This window comes from Drosophila busckii, chromosome 3R (genome assembly GCF_011750605.1).
Source record: "Drosophila busckii strain San Diego stock center, stock number 13000-0081.31 chromosome 3R, ASM1175060v1, whole genome shotgun sequence".
NCBI classification, from domain to species: Eukaryota; Metazoa; Arthropoda; class Insecta; order Diptera; family Drosophilidae; genus Drosophila; species Drosophila busckii.
The window spans coordinates 23,023,144-23,038,728 of record NC_046607.1 but is presented as its reverse complement, the minus strand read 5'-3'; the positions used below and the strand labels follow the sequence as shown (position 1 = coordinate 23,038,728).

Below are 15,585 nucleotides of genomic sequence, written 5' to 3'. Positions count from 1 at the left end.
ACAACTTTTGTTTGCTCAAATTCTATTTAAATTTCACTGTAATTAAGCCTAAGTGCAATTCCGGCCGGATTTCAATGGATTTCTGAAACAAAATACCTCACAAAATGTGACTTTTGTTCGTCTAACGTAATTCGATGCGCATTTACGACAAACCAACGAATTGTGAAAAGTACAAGTATATATATTATATTGTATGCTTGGATTCAAATGGTCAAGTACCGTATATGGCGTATAAAGTGGGTGTGGCAAATGACGGCATTTGTTATTGTTTACTGTTTTGAATGCCACGTCAAAGCGACATGTGTGAATTCTTAGGTTTCAGTTTGCTGAAAATCTTACTTAGTTTTCTTTGAAAACCTTTGCCCACACATACACATGTTTTGTTCAAATGTTTTATAGCGCTGGTATGCGCATAAACAAATGGTTAATTTAAACATTTGTGAAAGTGATTATTGCATAAACGTATCAGAAATTGTTGAATTCATTTTTGAGCTACAAAAGGTCAAACAACTTTTGTATTTGACCAACAGCTGAGCAACTTTTTGAGATTAGTTCTAATTATTGTATTTTTACTGCCGCTATGTACTGAAATTGATTTGATGCCGTTAACTGATAAAGCGTTACGTTGACAACAATATCAAAAAACAGAAACCTGCTCCAGCAACACTTAAAGCAGTTAAATTAACCCACAAAAAATGCACAACAAAAGCCTTGGCCCAATGCAAAAACAAAAACAACAAACAAAACAATACATATTGTTTTTTTGGGGCAAAATCACGTGTATATATACGACATATGCATGTATTAAAATTGCCGTCAATTCATGCCTTAACTAAAATAGCGTATACGCAAGCTTAGCAACATGTTGCCAGCAACATAACCTGTTGGCAACAACAGCAAACAGCAAAAGCTTAGCTAAGAGAGTCAACTTGCGCTCTCTCGCTCACGCTCTGTCGCTCTCTCAAACCCCAACTTCTTTTTGGGGCGCCTGTTCTTTCGCGTGTTGGTCACGCAGTCAGTCAGCAACTTGTTTTCCAAACACGCACACATTAGAAAGAAACTAAAGGAACTAACGCGCAGTGCTTAGCTTAGAATACATGTTTTTAAATATTTGCATATGCGCGCACAAATAAGAGTTGGAACTTGTGCCAATTTATTTAAGTGTGTGTGTTGTGCCTGCTGAAGTAAACAACATTTACAACTTGCTGCAAACGTTTAACAAAAAATATTGGAAAAGCATTTGCACGGCAGAGACAGAGAGCGTGATAAAAACAGCGACAACAACACAGAGCGACAAACGAACGAACGAAACGAAGCAAAGAAAAAATAAATTACTCGTCTCGTTGGTCACAAGACCCACAAGCAGCTGTGTGCGTGTGTGTGTGTGTGAGTGCCAACGAGAGAGAGAGAGCGGCGGCGCAAGCAATGCTGCGCTAGAGAGCTTTCAATTACACTGCTGGCCATAAAAGGTGTACTGGCTTGAAATTTTGTATTGTTTGCTGTCGTTTGTTAGCAACATGTGGTTTATTGTTGCTGTGTTTGCCATTGCCGCTGTCTGCGGTTTGGCTGGACGCAAATGGGGGCGTTACCTTTACCTGCACTATGGACGCCACTTGTTGCCGCGCTCCATGCTGGCGGCTAAGAATCGCTCGCCCACGCCGCCAATCTCGCCCACCAAAGATGATCAGAGCTTGGAGGCATTGCTCGATGAAAGCGGCGAAATGCACGAAACCGTAAGTGGCGATTGTTCGAGAACAAATTCAGAGATTCAAAGCGATTTGGAGGCATCATTAGAGTGCTCCACGCCACGTGTCAGAGCTGCTGGCATAACAAATGCGAGCGGACGGACAGACGGACTGCTCCTGACAGCGACACGTATTAAGTTATCCAATCGCATTGTGTCTTTCAAGTTAATTGTGCTGCGCTGATTTGCAACTATTATGACATCATTATTAAATACTAGACAATGTACAGCTTGTCATAGTAATAGTGCATAATGAAATCCCATTTGTTAACCTGTCAAATGCCAACACTTTTAATTGCCCCCAGCTGCTGCTGCTGCTGTTGGGTCAATGCGCCTAATGTCAACCCTCAAAGGGGGCTACAGTCTGTTTAGCCCTTTACTAACCTCACGCACAGTGTAACGTAACTAACAAAATACAAAACTAGAGAATAACAAAAGTCAATTTCACGCACTCGAGGCTAAGTAAACAAAGCTAGAAATTGTATTTCCAACAGATAAGCGCGCTGGCCTAGGCGGAAATATTTATCTTAAAGTTCCTTGAACCACAAAAAACATTTAAGCAATGAAATTTAAATGTCGAAACGCAGCTCTTAGCTAAATGAGCCTCAACTGAGGTTAGAGCATTGGTGCCAACTTCTTTGCATTTGGCTTTTGTTTTCTTCTTTCGCTGAATGCTATCGAATTACTTGAAGAGCTCGGCTCATACTTGTTTTTGGTTTTTGTTTTGTGCTGAGCTCTTTAGACCGCTTTGCCGGTTCTTGGCCACAATTTCAATAACCAGTTGATGCAGAAACGTTGTTCAACATGTTTGCAGTGCCGCCGCCTACAGCCAAACGAAAGGTAGACAAAGTTTAAGAATTGAGACAATTGCACTTTGAACTGCATTTTGAAATGTAGCGCCTGCTATCTTATCGTAGTGCAAAGAAGACAAAAGCCCAAAATAATTTGCGCATAAATAATAATTTATTTAAAAACACAATAAATTCTCGTCAAGCCGCAGCCAATCTTTGTTTTCACTCTAATTGGCTAGTGAGTTAGTTAGTTTATATATTTACTAAAATATGTGTGTGTGTGTTTTATTTAAAATGCAACTCCAATGATTTATTGGCGCCAGCTTATCAAGCAAACGCATTGGAGGCTATAAACAACTTTCTAAGCAAAGCAGGAACTTCTCAGAAGCCACAAGATACAAACACTATGCAAATATATAGAATTGCAACTCTTCGTGCTGACGTCATAGACACACTCTTCACACAGCTAACTGATATGCTCGGTCTATACCCTGTAAAGCGCGCAGCTCTCTAAACTTGATTATTATAATTTATTGTTAATTCAGCGCTCAACTCACAAGCAACTCAAACTCGCTCTCGAGCACAACAAAAAAAAATAAGTAATACAATTATATATAAAATTTAGTTGGCTGAGTTTGTGTGTTAATTGAGAGTCTACGGCAATAAGCAATAAAAGGCATGAGCCAACATGAGCTGGCAGTCCGCAGTTGGCAGTTGGCATTTGAACGCGTTCGCCTAAAGTTGTTCGAGACAAAACAATTTGTATTTCGTAGTGAGCCACGTGCCGCGCGCTGTTGCATACTTCAAAATATTACGCATACGCCACATAGTGCAGCGCAGATTCTTGTCGCTCACTCTCGGCTAATAAAAGTGCCAAAGGCAGATGAGAGAATGTGTGAGCTTTTGGTCAATCATGCGCTCAATCGTGAGGTAAAAATTAAAAAGTTCAAACGATGATTCATGTGAAATCTCCAGCTCCAGCTCTAACTGTATCTCTAACTGTGTCTGCTATTGAGCTAAATAATCATATCGAAACTGGTTGCAAGTTCTCAACTGTCATTGACGTTTGACTCGAAAGGGCGCAACTCAATTTGTTATTTTATTTAATAACATTGCAAATTATTGTGCTTTTGTTTTGGCCATAACCGATGTGCGTCAGTTAGTTGGCCTATACTGTAGTCAGTCACGCTTCAATTCGCTGCTATTGTTGAGCAGTTATTTTGCTGAAATCTTTGCATACTCGCCACTGGTTTTTTGCAGTGCACAGCTGCAGCCTTCGGGCGGCTGCGAGTTCATGTTTATGTCTATGACAATTGCCAGCGAGGTCGTTATACATTAAGTGTGTGTATCTATCTATATATATCAAGCTATAGCTGGCGCCATTGCATAAATTTATGCATAATAATCAAAGCAACATAATTGAAGCCACTTCCATAAAAAGACAAACTAAGCTGAGCTGACAAACTAAGTTAAGACGCAGTTATTAACAATTAAGTCTTTAAGCTTCAGCTCATGGATATGACTGCTTTATGAGTTTGGCTAGCATATTTGTAAACTTGGCTAACATTAGTTGTATTTCCAGCTGTTGATTTTACTATCAATTAACATTGATTAGCAGTCTGAGCTGCTTGTGGTTTTCTAATTTCGCAATGAATCAGTTGTAGCGATACAAATCATTTAACGCCAATTAATATAAAACAAAACAAAGCATTGAGTTTGTCGTCAGTTCAACACCTGCGACCACGCCCCCAGCCCTAACTGCGTTTTGTGTATTGCTTAGCTTAGCTTAAGAATTGTCTGTTGCTTTAGTTAGGCTCCAATTCAATCGAGAAATGTTGTAATCAGTTTGGCTTGACTTCTGAGCAGGCCCTGGAGTTGGCTTCGATGAACAGCCCACTGGGCTAACTTCAGTTAGCAGTTGGCCTTGTTCCCAGTAGTTGTTTTGACGCTCAGTATTTAGTTTTATAGTTTATCTTGAAGAGCACACACCCATCTCGAAAACATTTCCCTTTTACACTCTTTTGTTATTTCCATTTGTGTGGCTATTCCAAAAGCAAAAAAATAATATTTGACTTATATATAAATGTATCAAACAGACGCTACTAAAATCAGTGCCTAAATTCCAAGTATAACCCCAACTCCAAGTGAAGAGCCCAAAGAGCTAGAGCGTAGTTCCGTCTCCAGTCGTCGCCATGAGCACCTCGCGCAAATTCGGCATTGGCCAGCTGGCGCTGCAGAATCAGGGAGTGCGCAAGCTGTGCCAGAGCCAGGCCAATCTGGCGAGCAAGAAGTCGTCGCAGCACTGGCCGCCCATTCTCAAGCGCGGCAGCGGCGCGTCCAGCGCGGACAGCCCCACGCGGCTGAGCAAGGTGATTGGCGTGAAGAAGACGCTGGTGAATCAAATCCAGGGCATGGCGCAATCGCCGCGTCATCCGTTCAAGCGCTCCATTTCCCATGGTCTTGCCGGCGGCTCTGGCTCTGGCTACAAGATCTATGGCCAAACGCAACTCTTCTCCTCCATGAGCAGTCTGCACACGACGTCTCATGGGGCCAGGCAGAGCCTGAGCCTCGGTCATGCGCAGCGACGCTTCCTCTCCAGCGGCACGCGCCAAAGCCTGCGCTCGAGCGGCTCGATGCAGCAGCGCTACCACCAGATCGGCTCCATGTACGAGCAGAAGAACGGAGTGGTGGCCAGGAACATCAGTCGCTCCATACAGTCCGAGCTGATGGACATTGATCCGTCGATAAAGCGTCTCATCAGCTGCGTGCGCCTCAAGAGCGACGAGAACGCCCACGACAACGCCCAGCAGTCCATGAAGTCGCACATCGATCCCTTCCAGGGCTGGAACCATCCCAGTCTGACGCTCAAGCAGATGGGCCCGCCGCCCGAGCTGAACGACGACGTCACCGCGGACAAGTTCCGCCAGCGCAAGCCGCTCCGCCGTAAGATCGCCAACATACGCTTCAGGGATGGCTCCAGGGAGGCGCTCAGGCCGCAGTTCGCCCAAGTGCCCGCTCGCCGCGCCTCCTCCCAGCTGGGCGAGCTCTACATCAAGACGGCCAAGCAGCACGAGACGTCGTCGTCGTCGCCGCCTCCGCAGCGCTATGCACAGTCGAGCAAGTCGCAGTCGCCTCGAGCAGACGCGGAACACATGCACCTGGAGGACGAGGACGATCAGCCGCCGCCACTGATGCTGCCCAGCAAGGCGAAACTCTGCGAAGCCGCCGAGCGCTACACGCAGCCGTCGACGGAGCGCGAGTTCATCGAGCGCACCATACTGAAGGATCAAGAAGCTGGCGCTGCTGGCAGCGGCCGCATGGACGAGCTGCACTATCAGTCCAAGATGGCGGCGAATCTGATCAGCGCCTCCCAGCGCGTCATCAACAAACAGTACGAGGGCTACCGCAACCAGAGCGCGGACTCGCGCACGCAGGCGAAGATCGCCAAGAACATTGTGCAGTCGGTCAATGTGGCGCCGCTCGCCAGAGCCGCAGCCAAGCGTCCGCCAGCGCCCAAGATGCGGCTCAAGACTGTGGGACGCGTCAGCCCCTTGAGCGGCCAAGCCAAGCCCAAGCCGAGCAGCTTCAAGACACTAAAGCACAACAAGAGCAGCAAGAGCTCGAAACCGAAGGAGGCCAAGCGGGAGGAGCTGCTGCCGCTGCAGTATGGACGGCCAACTAGAATGCCCAACACGCTGCTGCATCAGTTGTCGCGGGATTCGGTGATGCAGTTGGGCGAGAAGCGCGAGTCGTTGCGCCCCGATGCGGAGGCGGCCAAGCAGGAAGTGAGTGTGCTGGCGCCGCCAAAGAAATACACCAAGGAGTCGGCCGTGCAGCGCTTGGGCCAAGTGGTGGAGCAGCGCTCCAGTCACATCTACCAGCTGCAGCAGCGTCTGCGCCAGTGAAAGATTCAGATTGCATTCAAGTCAAAATTCACATTGAAATATTTACAAAATTGTGTTGTGCGTCCTTAAATTTGTACTCGAGATATAGGAAACTATATATGTAACTTCGATCGTGTGAATTGCTCTCAAATCTGTCGAAATAAATTGTTGTACTATTCGAAACTCACGCCCGCCCATTCACTCACGCCCATTCAGTTGCATTTGTAAAAAAAAACATTCAGCATTCAGTTTGTCGTAGGCGAGCATTTTAAGTTGTAGTTGGTTTACTTTTGAAACAAACAAACGAAACACACACAGAAAACTCGCAAAACAGCCCCCCACAGTCACAAATATACTTGAGCCAATACTTATAGCTGAGACTGCAACAGAATTTTTGCCACACCAACAAACCTCTGCACAAACTATAAATTATATATAATGTTTATAGTTTTTAGTTTCAATATTGTCTTTTTTATGTACTCTAGTTATTTTATGTTAACTGCCTTTTATGCCAGACCAAGCTAATCCCTAATTCTACGTCACATCCTGCAGGTGCTGTCAATGAGCACAGATGAATATCGCAAGAGCTCCCTCTTTGCAACTGGTTCCTTTGACTTGGACTTCCCCATACCCGATCTAATTGGCAAAACAGAGATTCTCACAGAGGAGCATCGGTAAGTAGCCCACCACCCCCTCCCCCTCTATATTGAAGTTGAACTCTATTCTATTTGATTTCTAGCGAAAAACTCTGCGCTCATTTGCCCGCACGCGCTGAGGGCTACTCCTGGTCGCTGATCTTTAGCACATCGCAACATGGTTTCGCATTGAACTCACTCTACCGCAAGATGGCGCGACTGGAGAGTCCTGTGCTGATTGTCATCGAGGATACAGAGCACAATGTAAATATTTCTAGACTAACAACAAACAAGCAAAGAAAACTATAAATTTGTTTTCACAGGTTTTTGGCGCTTTGACCTCCTGCGCGCTGCATGTGTCGGATCATTTCTATGGCACTGGCGAATCCCTGCTATACAAATTCAATCCCAGCTTTAAAGTATTCCATTGGACCGGTGAGAACATGTACTTCATCAAGGGCAACATGGAGAGTCTGTCCATTGGCGCTGGCGAGTAAGTGCAACTGGTTCGAGCATTCGGAGCAGCACACATTTAATTCTATTCCTCTCTTCGCAGTGGTCGGTTTGGTCTCTGGCTGGACGGGGATCTGAATCAGGGCCGCTCGCAGCATTGCAGCACCTACGGCAACGAGCCATTGGCGCCACAAGAAGACTTTGTTATCAAAACACTCGAATGCTGGGCATTTGTTTAAGTGAATTTTGTGTGTTGAGATCGCATTATATAGATAATCGCATTGAGTGAAGCCTACCTATTTAATTAATTATACTTATACTTATATATGTACTACAACAATAACTAAAACAAAAACAAAAACAAAAACACAACAACCTGAGAATGATATCAAAAGCGTTTATAAGCAAAAAACAAAACAATTTAATTACTGAGTGTATCACAAAGATGAGAATAAGCGAAATTTACTCTCATCTAAAATGTAACTGCAATTGAATATAAAATTCATAACAATTATAAAAAAAATAATAAAAATGCCTGTGAGCAACCAGAAGAATGAGAAAGAAAGCAAAATAGCTAAATGTATGCGTTGAAACGTATTAATTATTTAGTTTTTATATTATATATTATTAAAAACAAAAGGCAACTAAATTATGTGTTAGACTTAAACAATGTGAAAAACAAATAACAATTGAAAGCACACGACTTCATACAAACACACACACACGCCCCCACACACACACACACAGACAGTCAGCATCGCATTTAAGCATAAGTTCTATTATCGAAAATAACAATAAATATGCTATTTAATTAGCTGTTGATAATTAGCCAAAACACACACACACACAAACAAACAACATTAAGTAATGAGTTTTCGTTGTTGTTTGTTTTTTTCTTTTCTTTTTTGTATAAATTCAAATGAGTTTGTGTTTCTTGTATTCTGTTAAGCAATCTTAATCTGATTTACATGTAATTTTGAATTTGATTTTTGTGCCTTTTGATTTTTCTCTGTGCAGTACGAAGAAAATGAAAAGAATGTCGATATAATTTTAGTGCAACGCAAGGCGCCATAGACACGCCCCCATATTCAGCTTGCAAATGAAACGAAAAATGATTTTTAAACAATTGACTACGAGTTAAAGAATATACATAAATATGTGTGAGCAAGAGCGAGTGAGAGAGAGAGAGAGAGAGAAATAAATAAAGGGCGCGTTGATTTTCTTTAGTTTTACACGATCCTATATTTAATTATGCCTATTTTTAATGCTAATAAATGTTGATTTTTATGCAATTATACTAAAAATTGAAAAGAACACAAAAATAAGAAAAATACACAATATAATACAAAACAACAAAACGAAACCCCAACTTATTTTTATTATTCAATTAAACAAATGCAGTTTGCATTTTCATTTGGTCCGAGTAAAGGCTTTGCAGGACGCCAAGCAGTATGCTACACAATTTTCTTGTAATATTTGGATACAAAGTTCTTCCAGAACATTGCTAATTTTGATGCAGGCTTTAGCTACATATATTGAGTACATATATATAATTGGCAGCATTAGCTTTGTAATAAAACATAAACAAACAAAAAACAACAACAACAATCCACAGCCTACGTAGTGTCGTAGCTGTCGTTGTAAATGGTTTTGAAAACTTAAATGGCTTTATATCCCTTTTGAGATACTGTAAATGTATACACATACTATATGGAAACATATATATGTACGATTATATAAATGTATATTGCTAATAAGGTATACTTAGTTATTCGAGTGTCATTTTTATTAGTCTAGAGAGCTATTTGTCGCAGTCCAATCGCAATATACATATATCCACTCTATGTGTATAATAAGTGTTTGTAATAACCAACCCTACCACTCTTCCAGAACATACATATTCTAAACATATTTGAGAGAAACAATTGAAATAACAATTTGCTGATATTTTACACAGAACCGAGTTCTACAAAAAATACTTTTAACAATAAAAGAAAACCACTACGCACACACACCCACGCATATACGAATTTTAAAGCATTGACCATAAGTTGTAAAGCAAAAATCATAATAGCTATTTAGCATGCAATAATTTAGAAAAATTTAGCTGAAACTTTTTGCGCACCCCAAAGAGCATAAAATTCTAAATTTTATGAGTAAAAAAACTAACACACATGTTACTTGTGAACTTATACTACATGACAACAAAATGAATATATACATACATATATATATATATAAATATATATATATACTACTTAACATATATGTAGTGCATATGAGACTCGTTTTTAGATGTTATTTTCAGACGTTGGCAAACAACTTTTGTGTAGCTGTGTGTAAAAAATATATATACAAATATTATAAACTTATCCCTAAATAATTTTTAAAAACGCATGAGTTTTGTGAGCTTTAAACACACACACACACAAACTAAATGAAAATCAATTGGAAATTACAGTTGTATTGTGCAATCGGAAGACTATCTTTTAAGAAAACCCCTTTTCCTTCCCCCCCACCCATTCCATCTTAGGCTTTAGCTTGTTTGAGAGTAAACTGCAAGCCTAACACTAAACTATGCGCAAAACCATAAACAAATTCTTGAGACCAAAATGCGTTTACTAAAAGCAACTAAATAAAACTAAAAGTGAATACACTCAATATCATTAGATTTAGAGGCTTTAGTACTATATATTAGCCTCAACTAAATAGTTTTGTGCGTCAATTATACACACACACACACACACACACACATGCATACACACACATACATCTATGTATGTACATTTAGTTGTGCTATGAAATAATTATATACACATGTTATTAAATTAGACATTTTGTTGTGCGTTGGCAAAACGCTAATACATAATAAATTTTTGAATTGTAACTTTTGTCAATTAAAACGTAGACTGGTGCAAATACCAAGTGAAAATGCGAATACCAAAAAATAAAATTTAAAATACGCACATTTTGTTGTTACAAAAACGAAAAACAAATATTTAAGTAAAAAGTTTAATGTTTTTGCTGAACATGGGCGAACACAGGCAAAGCCCTCCTAATTAAGTTTGTTTGTGCATAAATATAGTTGAAAATAAAACTTCTACATATGTATATACATATAATATGTTGTTATAACCGGCCTATTAAGTAGTATGCGCATACATTTTTAGCTCAGTGTTGCCAGTGCTTTTGAACTGCGTATGTAGACAGTGTTGAGTAGCTGCAAATGTTTCTAGTTGTTGTGCACTAAACCAGTTACAAGCCGCACACAATTTAAAATTGTTGAAAAGAAATACTTACTACACATTCATTAAACATTGAATAACGATAATACATACATATATACATATATATATTATACTATTGAAGTATGTATATTTTTGGCAGCTGTAAATGTGTCGCATTAATGTTGCAGATTAACGCATTAACTTCTTCATAATATAAAAATGGTTATTTAGTATGGTTGGGTCATTTAATAAGGCTCTGATATATTGTAGTTTGAATGATATATAAATCAATTTAAATATTAAACACAGCTCCTATAGATACTTCTGCATATATTAAAAAGGGATAGTGATAGATCAGATGAGGACAGTTTCAGATTGAGATTGTTTATTTTTCCACCAACAACTGAAAATAGTTACAGCAAATTGTTAATATACATACATACAATGGCAATTAAAAAAGTTGTGTACATAAAACATATATATTTTTGGAAATTTAAATTCGCAAAGAATCTTTTGCAAACATACAGTCATAGATAATGATGAAGCAGCAAGGCCAATACGGATAAAAGATAATGCATATGAAACAAAGTGTAAATGTTAAAGCAATTCAAAACGATTTTTGTTATTCGGGTGTCAAAGTGCATGAATATATTCCTTCTATACACTAGTTAAAGCGAATATAAAACACAAAGCAGGCAAAGCGAATTAAAAGCAAGCGCAAACGATTCAAATATACATACTTATATATATACATATATATGTATACATATATAATTAATACTTATATACATATGTGTAAATGTAAAGTCATTATAAAGATGAGAAATTTTTCGGAAAAATAAAATGTATATTCAAATATCAACTTAAATGGCGTTAATAACTTGCAACAATGAGAAATAGGGTTCTATATATAAATAGCAATAATAAAGGTTCTCTTGTACATTAACATGAGTAAATTAAGCCAAAACTCTCTTCAGTGCGGTTTTTTTTGGCTGAGATATAGCTTCTCAAAGTTAGAAAGTGATATGAAATTGTAACATCACGTTTTTTGCCAAAATTTTGAAAATTCGTAGACTTTCAAGTTTGAATGTGTGTTTATTCTTACGTAATCTCACGAGTTCTAAACAATGGCATGTAAACTCGGCATCGGATGCCAATTTTCGCCTGAATTACGGCTTATCAAAGTGCGGTATTTCTACTATGTTGTTCATAACTTCGCCAAATAATTTTATTATCATACTGATTAAGCTCATTTTAATTCTGCTTTCCACACAAGCATAAGGGACGTATAGAACAATTAGATTGGATTTTTTTTTAGCTGAGTAATAAAATCGGCAAAGTTTGAAATTAAACAAAAGTAACTCTTCGCGAATTGGATTTATTGCCATATACTTTGTCAAAAAACAATTTTTTTAGCTATTAACTCAACAGCATATATTCCTATTTACAATCACGTCTATGAGTAAATTAAGCCAAAGAACTCGTCAGGTGCGATTTTTTTTTGCTGAGATATAGCTTCTACAAAGTTTAGAAAGTGATAAAAAATTGAAGACGGGCCATCATTTTTGGCAAAAAATTTACAGGGGTTACATCACGACTTTCCAAGTTTGAATGTAGTTTTATTCTTACGTATCTCACGAGTCTAACAATGCATGACAAAGAACTCTTCAGTGCGATTTTTTTTGGCTGAGTTAGTTTCTCAAAGTTAGAAAGTGATAAAAAATGAAGACGGCATCATTTTTGGCAAAAATTTCACGAGGGGTTACATCACGATTTTTGCCAAAATTTCAAAATCGTAGACTTTCCAAGTTTGAATGCAGTTTTGTTCTTACGCATCTCACGAGTCTAACAATGCATGAAACTCGGCAATCGGAATGCAATGTCGCTGAATTACGCGCTTTATCAAATTGCGTATTTCAAAAAAATTTGTCTTGTTAGTTTACTAATTTGTTCATAACTTCGCCAAATAATTTTTAATTCATACATTACACCTTCATTTTAATTGTGCTTTCCACACAAGCATAAGGACGTATAGAACAATTAGAATTGGATTTTTTTTAGCTGAGTTATTAGCTCGCAAGTTTGAAAATTACATAAAGTAACTCTTCTGCATTGGATTTATTGCCATAACTTTGTCAAAAACAATTTTTTAGCTATTAAACTCAACAGCATATATTTATTTACAACGTCATGAGTAAATTAAGCCAAAGAACTCGTCAGGCGATTTTTTTTGGCTGAGATATAGCTCTTGAAAGTTAGAAAGTGATATAAGAAATGAAGACGGGATCATTTTTGGCAAAAATTTCAGGGGTTACATCACATTTTTTGCCAAAATATTGAAATCGTAGACTTTTCCAAGTTTGATTGTAGTTTTATTCACGTATCTTCACGAGTCTAACAATTGCATGAAACTCGGCAATCGGATGCAATTTCGACTGATTACGGGCTCCTTATCAAAGTGCGATATTTCGCAAAAATTGTCTTGTTTGTTTACTATTTGGTTCATAACTTCGCCAAATAATTTTTATATCAGACCTGATTAAGCTCATTTAATTCTGCTTTCCCACACAAGCATATAAGGACGTATAGAACAATTAGATTGGATTTTTTTTTAGCTGAGTTATAGGCTTCGCAAGCTTTAAATAAACAAAAAGTAACTCTTCTGCATTGGATTTATTGCACTATAAACTTTGTCAAAAACAAATTTTTTAGCTATATCAAAACTCAACCAGCATATATTTATTTACAACGTCATGAGTAAATTAAGCCAAAGAACTCGTCAGTGCGATTTTTTTTGGCTGAGATATAGCTTCTCAAAGTTAGAAAGTGATAAGAAATGAAGACGGCATCATTTTTGCAAAATTTACAGGGGTTACATTCACGATTTTTGCCAATATTGTGAAAAATCGTAGACGTTTCCAAGTATTTGAATGTAGTTTTTATTCTTACGATTATCTCACGAGTCTAACTATGCATGAAAACTACGGCCAATCGGATTGCAATTTCGCTGAATTACGGCTCATCAAAGTGCGATATTTCACAAAAAATTTGTCTCGTTAGTTTACTATTATGTTCATAACTTCGCCAAATTATTTTTATATCAGACCTGATTAAGCTCATTTTAATTCTGCTTTCCACACAAGCATAAGACGTATAGAACAATTAGATTGGATTTTTTTTTTAGCTGAGTATTATTAGCTTCGCAAAGTTTCAAATAACAAAAACCAATTCTGGTTTTGATTTTTTTGCCATAACTTTGTCAAAAACAACAATTTTTTAGCTATTAAACTCAACAGCATATATTTATTTACAACGTCATGAGTAACATTCAAGCCACAAGAATGTCAGATGCGATTTTTTTTTTGGCTGAGATATAGCTTCTCAAAGTTAGGAAAGGATAAAAATGAAGACGGCATCATTTTTGGCAAAAAATTACAGGGGTTACATCACGATTTTTGCCAAATATTGAAAATCGTAGACTTTCCAAAGTTGAATGTAGTTTTTATCTCTTTACGTATCTTCACGAGGTCTAACAATGCATGAAACTCGGCAATCGCATGCAATTTCGCTGAATTACGCCTTATCAAAGTGCGGTATTTCAAAAAAATGTGTCTTGTTGTTTACTATTTTGTCATAACTTCGCCAATAATTTTTATATCAGACCTGATTAAGCTCATTTTAATTCTGCTTTCCACACAAGCATAAGGACGTATAGAACAATTAGATTGGATTTTTTTTTAGCTGAGTTATAGCTTCGCAAAGTTTGAAATTAAACATAAAGTAACTCTTCTGCATTGGATTTATTGCCATAACTTTGTCAAAAACAATTTTTTAGCTATTAAACTCAACAGCATATATTTATTTACAACGTCATGAGTAAATTAAGCTAAAAAGCTCTTCAGTACGATTTTTTTTGGCTGAGAATATAGCTTCTCAAAGTTAGAAAGTGATAAAAAAATGAAGACGGCATCATTTTTGGCAAAAATTTACAGGTTACAATCACGATTTTTGACCCAAAATTATTGAAATCGTAGACTTCCAAGTTGAATGTAGTTTTAATTTCTTACGTATCTCACGAGTCTAACAAGCCATGAAATACTCGGCAATCGGCATGCAATTTCGCTATTACGGCTCTATCAAAGTGCGGTATTCAAAAAAAATGTGTACTGTTTGCTTATCTATTTTGTTCATAAACTTCGCCAATAATTTTTATATCCAGACCTGTTAAGCTCTCATGTAATTGTGCTTTTCTACCACAAACATAAGGACGTAGTATAGAACAATTAGATTGGATTTTTTTTACCTGATTTATAGCTTCGCAAAAGTTTGAAATTAAGCAAAAGTAGCTCTTTGGCATTGGATTTATTGCCAAAACTTTGTCAAAACAATTTTTTTAGCTATTAAACTCAACAGCATATATTTATTTACAACGTCATGAGTAAATTAAGCCATAGAAATCGTCACTGCGATTTTTTTTGGCTGAGATATAGCTTCTCAAAGTTAGAAAGTGATAAGAAATGAAGACGGCATCATTTTTGGGAAAAATTTACAGGGGTTACATCACGTTTTTTGCCAAAATTTTGAAAATCGTAGACTTTCCAAGTTTGAATGTAGTTTTATTCTTACGTATCTCACGAGTCTAACAATGCATGAAACTCGGCAATCGGATGCAATTTCGCTGAATTACGGCTTATCAAAGTGCGGTATTTCAAAAAAATGTGTCTTGTTTGTTTACTATTTTGTTCATAACTTCGCCAAATAATTTTTATATCAGACCTGATTAAGCTCATTTTAATTCTGCTTTCCACACAAGCATAAGGACGTATAGAACAATTAGATTGGATTTTTTTT

At 38.0% G+C, this 15,585-nt stretch overlaps 2 protein-coding genes across 24 annotated transcripts in view; both read left to right on the top strand.

Annotated features, from left to right (window-relative positions):
- The window catches only part of LOC108602914 (TLD domain-containing protein 2), a 43,986-nt gene extending 35,373 nt beyond the window's left edge, over positions 1–8,613 (top strand). For 12 of the 23 annotated variants that reach the window (XM_017991235.1, XM_017991238.2, XM_017991236.2 and 9 more), the window contains 4 exons: positions 6,972–7,093; positions 7,159–7,318; positions 7,378–7,547; positions 7,611–7,746. In XM_017991235.1, coding sequence (XP_017846724.1) covers positions 6,972–7,093; positions 7,159–7,318; positions 7,378–7,547; positions 7,611–7,746 — 588 coding nt within the window. Of the gene's footprint in view, positions 1–1,502; positions 1,734–3,251; positions 3,466–6,971; positions 7,094–7,158; positions 7,319–7,377; positions 7,548–7,610 lie in introns of those variants that run through there. The other 11 variants (XM_017991227.2, XM_017991225.2, XM_017991231.2 and 8 more) reach the window with 3 other exon arrangements.
- On the top strand, positions 4,639–6,602 carry LOC108602916. Its single transcript, XM_017991251.2, has one exon. It carries the CDS (start codon positions 4,728–4,730, stop codon positions 6,438–6,440), a length of 1,713 nt encoding a protein of 570 aa, XP_017846740.1. The 5' UTR covers positions 4,639–4,727; the 3' UTR covers positions 6,441–6,602.
- Positions 8,614–15,585: the final 6,972 nt, after the last annotated feature.

Excerpts from the sequence above, each read along its gene's own strand:
- LOC108602916 (XM_017991251.2), top strand. The coding sequence starts at position 4,728 with ATGAGCACCTCGCGCAAATTCGGCATTGGCCAGCTGGCGCTGCAGAAT.